The 10,965-nt window shown below is 57.1% G+C and overlaps 1 protein-coding gene across 1 annotated transcript; it reads right to left on the bottom strand.

Moving 5' to 3' along the window:
* Positions 1 to 1,136: 1,136 nt before the first annotated feature.
* Positions 1,137 to 7,094, bottom strand: SMO (smoothened, frizzled class receptor; the record flags this gene model as incomplete). The annotated part of the gene is made up of 12 exons (XM_080349473.1): positions 1,137 to 1,675; positions 1,832 to 1,966; positions 2,056 to 2,204; positions 2,411 to 2,596; positions 2,790 to 2,898; positions 3,111 to 3,203; positions 3,288 to 3,411; positions 3,516 to 3,735; positions 3,912 to 4,084; positions 4,162 to 4,371; positions 5,201 to 5,406; positions 6,836 to 7,094. The coding sequence occupies 12 exons, from the start codon at positions 7,092 to 7,094 to the stop codon at positions 1,137 to 1,139; spliced, it is 2,403 nt and encodes an 800-aa protein (XP_080205599.1).
* Between the last annotated feature and the right edge of the window lie 3,871 nt (positions 7,095 to 10,965).

The following is a 10,965-nucleotide window of genomic DNA, read 5'->3' as shown; positions in this document are numbered from 1 at the left end:
CCCCAAAAAGCCCCGGGCAGCCGCTGGCAACGGAAACTTGGCAAATTTAATACTGATACAGCACGATTTTCCTTTATACAGCAAAAATTAACCCGTGGTTGTCACCGGGATAGCGGGAGAGCCAGGAGCCTACCAGGATTCAATAGACATGTATAGAGGGATAACAGGCAGATAAAACCCAGCAGGGACGGGAGTAACTCCTGCCTCAGGGTTCAGCCGGATTCACTGTAATTCGGGGTTATTTTTTCTTAATAAAGATTATAAAAAGCTTTACTCCAAGGGTTGTTGCACCCAGACAGCAAAGGTGACCCTGGTTCGCCTTGTGCACCCCAAGTTTTTAAAGTTTGATTATTGTTTTGCATGGTGGCTCAGAGAGCACCTGTTTTTCTGACCGTCATCCCACCAACCCTCCTTTTTGGGTCTGGTTCAGCTCTCTGGGGAGCTGGGAGGCACTTTGGGAGCCCTGAAGAAATACGGGTGTACCCAGACAAACGGGTGCACCCCGGGCATGCCGGTGCCACCCCTGTGCCGGGGGGTCGGCTCATCCCGCTCTCGGCCGCAGCGCCCGAGCGAGGCCGTGCCCGGCCGTCACGTCTCGGTGTATCACACAAAGATTTGAAACTTAACAATAAAAAACCCCTATTGGCACAAGTGTTTGGAAGCTCTACGTACCGTCTAGCCATGGGGGGGGGCAGGGGGTGAGTGAGGGGTGCCAGCAGGTCCCAGCACCCCAAAACGTGGGACAAAGCTCAAAATCTACCCTGAGCTGCGCTCACCCGCTGTCCCGGGGGAGCCACTTGCTCCTGTCAGTGGCAAAAGCAGCGGCCCCCTTGTCCTTAACTCCTTGCAGGACCTGGGTGGGGTTTGTTCCACCAACACCCTGTTTCTCTTCTCCCAGTGATGCCGGGGGGACCCCAAAACCTTTCTACCAGCAGTCTGGAACGTGCATCGAGTCTGTCCGGGTGATGTGGGGAGAAACGCTGTCCTCTGAGGGGAGAAATCAGCCGTGGCTGGGCCGGAGAGACACTCGGGACTGGTCCCAGCGGGACAGGGCGGCGTTCGGTGTCCCCTTGTGTGGGACGAGGCTTCGGGTCTCACCCCAGGTGTCCCTGTCCCCTCGTAACGTCCTGCCAGGCTTAAAAGTCCGAGTCGGCGTCCAGCAGCTCGGCATCCACCAGGTTGGTCCGCGAGTGGATGGGGGCCAAGCCAGCCCGTCGGCCTGGAGTCCTCATACCCCCTTGGGCACGGGGCAGGGGCGCTGGGTCGGGGGGCCAGCGGGGACCCCCGTTGTGCTGCCGGTGCCCGCTGCTGGGGCCGGGGTGCTCCTCCTCCGGGGACCCGCTCTCGGGGCAGAAGGGGTTGCTGATGAGGTGGAAGACGTTGGCTCTGCGGCGGCCGTCCCACGGTTCCCTGGCGAAGGTGGCTTCAGGCTGGCAGGGCCCCGGGGGGACATCGGGGACAAAGGCCACCAGGCAGGGCTGGGGGGGCAGGCGGGGCAGCCGAGGGACGGTGCTGGGGGCCAGGGGGGCTGCGGGGTCCCCAAGGCAGCGCTCGGGGCTCGGGCACACCTCTTTCTTCTTCTTCCTCCGCTTCTTCTTGCGGCCACTGCGCTTCTGCAGCTCAGGGGAGACGTCGGCCTCCACCACCCAGAGGGTGGCCCTCTCCTCCGGTGGCACTGAGGGACACGGAACAGGGCGGGTGAGGGGGGCTGCATCCTGCCCTGCACCCCCCGCCAGCGCCAGCCCCCTGGCTGTGCTTCCCCACACATCCCCAACACCCCTCAGCCTGGCTTGTCCCCCCCGAGGTGCCCACATGGTCCCCAAGGACTTGCCAGGTGTCGCCACGGGTGTCACGGAGATGTCCTGGGGCAGGATGGCTCCTCTCCTGGCCACCATCTTGGTGACATGCTGGGCCCAGGCCGAGGACACATCAGCCGACGGCTCGTTGATGTCAAACGCTAACCCGGCTGCAACAACAATGACGGAGCCTGGTCAAAGCGGGGACGTGGGGACAGCAGGGTGCTGCAGAGGTGACCCCTGTCCCGCAGGCACGTACCCACGGGGCCGTCGTGTGACACGGTGCGCATGCTGAAGGACAACTCCCGGCCCGGGTCGTGCAGCAGCTCCTTGCGCTTGGAGAAGGCTTTTGCGATCATCTTGCTCTTCTTGATCCTCTTGGGCTGGTCATCACTCTGCCCCGTCAGCCTGGGGACATGGCAGGTCAGAGCAGGGACACAGCGTGGCACAGGGGACACACGGGACACACGATCCCTTTCCAAAACCGATCTACTGCAAGCCCATAACTCATTGAGCTGATGGGCAAGAACCTGGGGACAACCTCCAACACCTCAGGATGTTGGATGCGGCAGGAAGGGTGACACAGAACTGGAGTGACATCCCTGGGGTCTCACCTGCACCAGGTGCGTTTCCAGATGAGGAGGGTGGCCTTGGTCCAGACCCAGGTGCTCATGGAGATGCCGGTGCCGAACATGGCGAAGAGGTTGATCTTCTCCACAAGCAGACTCGGACGGTTCTTGATCTCACAGTCCGGGATGGGCTTGTTGGTCTGCGTGGCAATGGTCACATTGGCCTCACACCTGTCAGGACAGAGGCAGGATGGTGCCCCTGAGCAGGGGGACACACAACACCCCGTGATGGGGCCGAGATGTGGTGGCAACGCTGGTGGGGGACATGGGGCTCTCCGCTCTGCAACAACCCCTGCTGAACGTGAGATGCTGGGATGTCACCAGCGTCCCCGCCGCCCTCCTGTCCCCACCCTGTCCCACTCACAGGACGTATTCCCGGAAGCTGCGCTCCCACTCTGCCTGGTTGAAGAAGTCGTAGAAGTGGCAGCCAAAAGTGATGAAGACGAAGCCGAAGGCCAAGAAGCCGAAGATGCCTGGAAGAAAAGCGGGACATCCCTGGTTTAGCCAGACCCCAGTGACACCAGGACAAAGACACTGCACAGGGGCTGTGCCACTGTCACTATACTTTGTCCCCCACTGCAGCCACCCCTGAGAAGGTGAGATGGGGCTTTCTGGGTTCAGGGGACAAAATGTCCCCAATCCCACCCAAATTCCAAAGGGAGCGGTGCCGATGGAGCCCGCTCACCCAGCCGCAGCATGGTCTCGTTGATCTTGCTGGCCGCCTTCTCGCTCAGCAGCCCGGGGTGGTTGCTTTTGATGGAGAAGAGCGTCATGACCCCTGTGGTGGAGGGATGGGGTGGTCAGGGTGGGTTGGGGACACCACGGTACCCGTGTCCCCAGGCCAGGGAGAGCCCACACCTACCCTGGATGAGGAAATAGCCGCCCACAATGAGGACGAGCCCGATGGGCGCCAGCACAAAGCCGGCCCGGTAGCGGTAGTTCTTGTACCCCACAAAGCAGATGCCGCTGACGGAGTCACCATCCACCTGGCAGAGTTGGGGACAGAGGGGTCAGCTGGCTGCAGCCACCCCTCCCCACACACGTCACCCTGGCAGGGAACCACCAGGACATGGGCTGGTGACCCCGTTACCTGCGCCACGGCCAGGATGGCCACGGTGAGGACGAAGGGGATGGACCAGGTGATGAGGTGGAAGTAGGAGGTCTTGCCCAGCAGCGGCTGGTAGGTGGTGCCCAGCGCCTTGAAGGACGTGTGCCAGGCGTAGGTCAGCATGACGAACCAGATGACACCCGACATCAGCGAGTAGTACACGATGACAAAGATGATGACGCAGGAGAGTGTCTCGTTGGAGCTACGGGAGGACACCAGACAGGAGTGTCACCAACCTCCATGAGAGGACACCAGGAGGAAGACAATCTTCCTACCCCAAGAGTAGAGCATCCTCCACGCTCCCAAGAGCCCTCCGTGATACTGGGGACACCTCTTGGCACGAGGCCGTGGTGGGATGGGGACAAAGGTGACACGTACGTGGGTTCCCCCAGCCGCATGGTGCCATCGGCCCGGCACACAATCTCATCGCGGGCACCGTCCATGAACTGCGCCAACCAGCCGATGCTGCCCACGAAGAAGCAGGCGTTGATGTAGAAGAGGATGACAGCAGGGTAGCGGTTGGAGTTCCTCCAGTCAGCGACAAATGTGGCCTGGTGTGGGAGAAAGGGACACCTTGGTGCCCAGTCCTCTTTTGGGGACACCTCCCCATGTCCCTCTCGTGTCTCACCAAGGTGAAGAAGGTGCAGAAGATGGTGACGGAGCTGAAGGCGGCGATGTAGACGTGCATCTCGCGGTGCTCCTTCTCAGTGAAGAGCGGGTTCTGGCACTGGATGCCACAACCCTCCACGTCCTCGTACCAGCTCTTGGGGTTGTCTGTCCGCACCAGCGGCGCCTCGCACTGCCCCGAGCTGTTGAACTTGATGTTCTGCACCTCGTTCTGCCGGAGGAGAAGAGAAGATGTGAGGAGGAGGAGGAGGAGACACCCCCATAGCCAAAGGTGGACATTGGTCCCCCACGGCCAGTGTGTCCCCACTCCCGCTGCCCCGTGGGGATTTGGAGCTCCTGGGACCTGCTGGAAAGCAGCTCTTCAGAGAAGGACTTGGGAGTTCTGGTCAACGACAGGTTGACCGTGAGTCACCACTGTGCCCCTGTGGCCAAGAGGCCATCAGTCCCTGGGGTGTGTTAGGAAAAGTATGACCAGCAGGTCAGAGAGGTTGTTCCTCCCCCTCTGCTCTGCCCTGGGGAGGCCACATCTGGAGTTTGGTGTCCAGTTCTGGGCTCCCCAGTTTAAAAAGGACAAAGAATTACTGGAGGGAGTCCAGCAGCGGGACACAAAGATGGTGAGGGGTCTGGAGCATCTTTGTGATGAGGAGACACTGAGAGAGCTGGGGCTGCTGAGCTGAAGAGAAGCTGAGAGGGATGTGATCAATGGGATCAATATGTCAGGGTGGGTGTCAGAGGATGGACCAGACTCTGTTCAGTGGTGCACAAGGCCAGGGTGAGGGGCAACAGGCACAGACTGAAACACAGGAGGGTCCATTGGAACACAAGGAGAAACTTGTTTGCTGGAGGTGCCAGAGCCCGGCCCAGGCTGCCCAGAGCAGGTGTGGAGTCTCCTCCTCTGAGACATTCAAACCCCCTGGACCGACCTGTGTGACCTGCTCTGTGACCCTGCGTTAGCAGGTGTGTTGGACTGGATGATCTCCAGAGGTTCCTTCAACCCCAACCACCCTGTGACTGCGCGCCCCCCCCGTGTCCCCCCGTACCGGGCATCCTTCGGGGAAGCGGTCGGTGGTGCACTTGAGGAAGTCGGGCCAGCCGCGCTCGCGCTCCACGATGGTGCAGGGCGCGCGGGTGGCCTGGCAGAGCGTCTGGCTGGGCAGCTCCACCTGCCCGTCCTCACACTTGGGCATGTAGACGGCGCAGAGCAGCGGCTGGATGACGTCCCAGCAGCGCGGCGCGTTGCGCAGGCCTGCGGGGACAGCGGTGTCACCCCCTGGCTGCATGGGGACACAGGGCAGACCCCGGCTGTGGGGAGCACCGGCACCATCTGCCCCTGCAATTGGGCACATGTGGCACCCAGACCCCCCTATAGCGCCTCTGGGGTGTGATGTCCACTCCCAGGGCCCTGCTATACTGCTCCCCCTCTATACTGTACCCATCCCCAGTCCTTTACCACAGCTTTCTATACTGTATCGATCCCCAGGCCCCTGCTGTCCAGTTTTCTATACTGTATTCATCTCCAGTCCCTTACTATAGTTTTCTATACTGTATCCATCCCTGTTCCCTTACTATACAGTTTTCTATGCTGTACCTTCCACCAGTCCCTTACTATACAGTTTTCTATGCTGTACCCATTCCAAATCCCTTACTATACTGTTTTCTATACTGTACCCTCCCCCAGTGCCTTACTATACAGTTTCCTATACTGTATTGATCCCCAGTTCCTTACTATATAGTTTTCTGTACTGTACTGACCCCCAGTTCCTTACTATACAGTTTTCTATACTGTACCCACCCTCAGGCCTTTACTATACAGTTTTCTATACTGCACCCATCCATAATCCCTTACTATAGAGTTTTCTCTACTGTATCTATCCCCAGTTCCTTACTATACAGTTTACTGTATCAATCCCCAATTCCTTACTATACAGTTTTCTGTACTGTACTGAACCCCAGTCCCTTACTATAGAGTTTTCTATAGTGTACCCATCCCCAGGCCCTTACTATACAGTTTTCTATACTGCACCCATCCATAATCCCTTACTATACAGTTTTCTCTACTGTATCGATCCCCAGTTCTTTACTATACAGTTTTCTATACTGTATTGATCCCGTGTTCCTTACTATACAGTTTTCTGTACTGTACTGAACCCCAGTCCCTTACTATAGAGTTTTCTATACTGTACCCACCTCCAGGCCCTTACTATATAGTTTTCTATACTGTATCCATCTCTAATCCCTTACTACAAAGTTTTCTCTACTGTATCGATCCCCAGTTCCTTACTATACAGTTTTCTATACTGTATTGATCCCCAGTTCCTTACTATACAGTTTTCTGTACTGTATTGATCCCCAGTTCTTTACTATACAGTTTTCTGTACTATACTGACCCCCAGTCCCTTACTATAGAGTTTTCTATAGTGTACCCACCCCCAGGCCCTTACTACATAGTTTTCTATACTGTACCCATCCCTAATCCCTTACTACACAGTTTTCTCTACTGTATCGATCCCCAGTTCATTACTATACAGTTTTCCATACTGTACCCACCCCCAGGCCCTTACTATCCAGTTTTGCATACCGTACCCACCCCGTCCCCCCCTCTAATGCCCCAGCCCCCCCGTCCCGGGCCTTTCCCGAACTGCCGTGTCCCCCTCCCCGCTCCCCCCGGGCCGTACCGGACCAGAGCAGCAGTTTTCCGTGCGCCTCCTCCTGCGAAGCCGAATCGGTCGCCAGCAACGTGGAGGTGGCGGCGTAAGGCAGCGCGGAGCCCAGGCAGGCGCCGTAGCGGAGCCGCTCGCAGGACGCGGGGCGGCGGCAGCGCTCGGGAACGGCCGAGGCGTTGAGGAGCGGGGCGGCGGGGCAGCGGCGGCCGCCCAGGGCCAGCGCCATCCCCAGCGCCAGCGCCCACCGCCACCCGCCGCCCTGCAGCGCCATCCCGCACCCGGCGCTAGGCGGGCGGCCCGGCCCCGGCCCCGGCCATGCCCCGACGGCCCTTTGTTGAGCTCGCCGAGGAGCGGAGCGGGGCCGCTTCCCCGCCTTCTCCTCCTCCTCTTCTCCTTCTTCTTCTTCTTCTTCCCCCCCCTCCTCCTCCTCCCTCAGCGCGGCCCGGCCCCGCGCCCCCCGCCGGGGCGGGCTGAGGAGACGCGGCGCGGGGCGCGGGGGGGGGGGGGGGCAGCCCTTCGCTGAGGAGAAAAGTAGCTTTTTGTGAGGAAAAGGTTACTTTTTTTCGAGCGGGCACGGAGGGGATGAGTTTTTGAGGAGGAAAGTGGGGGTTTTGAGGAGAAAACTGGAGGTTTTGAGGAGAAAAGTGGAGGTTTTGAGGAGAAAAGTCGGGGTGTAAAGGGGGAGTTGAGAAGGAAAAGGGGATAGCTCACTCCTGAGGAGAAAAGTAGCTTTTTGTGAGGAAAAAGTTCCCTTTTTTTCGAGCGGGCAGGGAGGGGATGAGTTTTTGAGGAGGAAAGTGGGGGTTTTGAGGAGAAAACTGGAGGTTTTGAGGAGAAAAGTCGGGGTGTAAAGGGGGAGTTGAGAAGGAAAAGGGGATAGCTCGCTCCTGAGGAGAAAAGTAGCTTTTTGTGAGGAAAAAGTTCCCTTTTTTTCGAGTGGGCAGGGAGGGGATGAGTTTTAGAGAAGGGAAGTGGGGGGTTTGCGGAGAAAAGTTGGGGTTTTGAGGAGAAAAGTCGCGGTTTTAAGCAGAAAAGTGGGGATTTTGAGGAGGAAAGCGGGCTCACGCGCTCCTGAGGAGAAAAGTAGCTTTTTTGTGAGGAAAAAGTTACTTTTTTTCGAGCGGGCAGGGAGGGGATGAGTTTTTGAGGCGGAAAGTGGGGATTTTGAGGCGGAAAGTGGGGGTTTTGAGGAGGAAAACGGGAGGTAACAAGGAAAGGGGATAGCTCGCTCCTGAGGAGAAAAGTAGCTTTTTGTGAGGAAAAAGTTACTTTTTTTTCGAGCGGGCAGGAAGGGGTTGAGTTTTTGAGGAGAAAGTCGGGGTTTTGAGGAGAAAAGCTGGGGTTTTGAGGAGGAAAGGGGGGGATTGAGGAGTGTTATCCCGAAGGGGGGGGGGGGGGGGCTGCTGGAGGAGGGGAAAAGTTGTTTTTGGGGGGGAAAATGTTGGGTTTTGTGAAGGGAAAGTTGGTTTTAGGGAGGGAGAAGTGGCTTTTGGGAGGGGAAATGATGCTTTGGAAAGGGGAGGAGCCGCGTTTTTGGAGGAGAAAGGTTGTTTTTTTCAGACAGAAGTTGGATTTGAGGGGGGAGATTGGAGAGATTTGCGGGGGGAAAGTGGCTTTTTGAGGGAGAGGAGTCGGATTTGGGGGGAATAAAAGTTCTTGTGGGGAGCAAAAAGTTACTTTTTGGGGGGAAAATTGCTTTTTGAGCAGAGAAGTTCCTTTTATTGGAGGAAAAAAGTTGGGGTGTAGGGAGATAAATCACTTTTAGGGAAAGCTGGATGGGGGCAAGTCACTTTTTTGCAGGAGGAAAGTTACTTTTTGGGAAGGAAGAGTCGCTTTTCGGGTGAGAAAAGTTGCTTTTGGGGAAGAGAAGTGAATTTATGGGAACCAAGGTTGCTTGTTGGGAACAAAAGGCACTTTATTGGGAGAGAAAAGTGTGTTTTTTAGGAGAGAGAAGTTTCTTTTGGAGGAGGAAAAGTTGATTTTTGGAGGAGAAAAGTTGCATTTGGGGAAGAGAAGCCACTTTGGGGAGGAAAAAGTCATTTTGGGGGGACAAAAAGTACTTTATTGGGAGACAAAATTTGTATTTGGCAATAAAAGTCACTTCTTTTAGGGGAAGAGAAGTCACTTTTTTGGGGAAAGTTGCTTTTTGGGGGGGGAAAGTCACTTTTTTGAGGGGTAACTTTTGGGGGGACAAAACTTTTAGGGGGGGAGAAGTTGTTTCTTGGGCACAAGAGTCACTTCTAAGGGGAGAAAAGTTGCTTTTTTGCAAAGAAAAGTTATTTCTTTAAGGAGCAAAGTTACTTGTTTTGAGGGGGAGTTACTTTTGGAGGAGGGGAGTTTACTTTTGGGTGACAAATGTTACTTTTGAAGGGAGAAAAGTTGCTTTTCAGTCACTTTTGGGGGGAGAAGCTGCTTTTGGGAGAGAACTTGCTTTTTGGGGGAGAAGTAGACGTTTGGAGGAGAAGTTTTGGGGAGAAAAGTAATTTGGGAGGAGGAAAAATAACTTACTATGGGGAGATTTATTCTTTAGCCTAGTGAGTGCTTTTGGGGTGAGAAATTCCTCTTTGGGGTGAGGAGTCACATTTGGGGAGGTGAAGTTGCTTTTTGGGGAAAAAGAAGCATTTTTGGGGGGAGAGCTGTTGTTTTTTGGGGTGGGACTTTCTGAAGTTGCATTTTAGGGGAAGAAATATTTGGGGAGGGAGGGGAAAAGTCACTTTTTGGGGCACAGAGGGGACAGTTTGGGGTAGTTTTCCCAGAGTACCCAGCCCGGGGATGCTGGAGGGGACCGGGGACAGCCAGGGTCACCTTGGTCCCCAACAACCCTTTCCCCCTCTGGCCAAAAGCTGGATGGGGGGGACCAAAATCAGCAGAAGGAGGTTTCCCCGGTGCCTCCCGGCCGCACACAAAGAGCCGGCGCTGGGCCACGTCCCGACTCCCTCCGCGGCGGGGGGACCACCCAGCCCGAGGAGGAAAAAAATCCTCCACCCACAATTTGCGACAGCTCCGAAAAGCGGCAGCGAGCCTGGGACCTGCAATGCTGGGGAGGCAGCGGTGCCACCCCTCCGCCAGCTCAGGGCACCCCAAAATCTTGTGGACTCTTTCCTGGGGTGGAATTCAGGTCCCCCGCCTTGCCCAAAGTCACCCGCGCCCCAGAGCAGGGCAGAGAACACCCCTCCAAATTTTCCTTGCTGGGGGATTCTCTACCAGCTGGTTGTGCTGCCCCCTTCCCCCATTTTTTGGGGGGCCCCCCAGCACTGTGCTGTTGAGATCGGGGGGCACTGCACGAGAAGGGGCTGGATTTGACACTGTCCCCACCGAGCCATGGCATTGCCCCCATGGTGTTGCCCCCACCGCCTCCCCCCCCGATTAAGCAGCCCCCCCACTACGCAGCAGGGACCACAGGGTCCAGCCTTATCTCTCTTTATTCTCCATGAAAGCAAAGGGAAATCTCATGACACTGTCCCCACATGAGAGGGGACAGCATCTTTCCCTCCCTCCACACGGAGCTCAGCACCCTGTGGAGGGGTTCAAGCCCCCCAAGGCAGAGATGGGACCCCCACCCTCAGATAATGTGGGGTCCTCACCTTCCTGTTCCTTCTTCCAGGGTGGACATGCCAGCAATGGTTCCAGAAGTGTCTGTCCCCACCAGGCAGGGGCTGCAGTGCCCATGGACAGGGGGCAGGTCCCCAATTTGGAGCCAGCCCAGCCTCGGGTGAAGGCAGCTCAGTGCGTGGATGAGGAGAGGACGGACAGATGGACGGACACCCACCTACAGCACAAGAGATGGGAAGCGTGTCCAAGTGCAAACCTGCTTCACGCACAACCTGCGCACCAGCTCTCAGTCCTCCAGGACAGACGGACACACAGCAGTTCACGGGGTGGCTCAGTCCGCCAGGCAGCACGGCACAGCCCGGCTCTCGCACCGGCTGCCAAAGCCACAAAGTCCCCGTGCGTCCCACCCCACAGGAGGGCAGCCACCACACGGATTCAGGCAGCCATAGTCCCGCTCCAACCTCCCTCTTCTCCAGCAAAGCCCCTCCAGCCCTTCCCACAGATCCGGGATTTGGCAAAACCATCACTGAAGTCCCGGCTCCTCCTGTGCCACGGGGATGGACACCGGCGCTGCCGCGATGTGCCGGGGC

Source organism: Nesoenas mayeri (genome assembly GCF_963082525.1).
Source record: "Nesoenas mayeri genome assembly, chromosome: 1".
NCBI classification, from domain to species: Eukaryota; Metazoa; Chordata; class Aves; order Columbiformes; family Columbidae; genus Nesoenas; species Nesoenas mayeri.
This window is presented reverse-complemented; position numbering and strand designations above follow the sequence as displayed.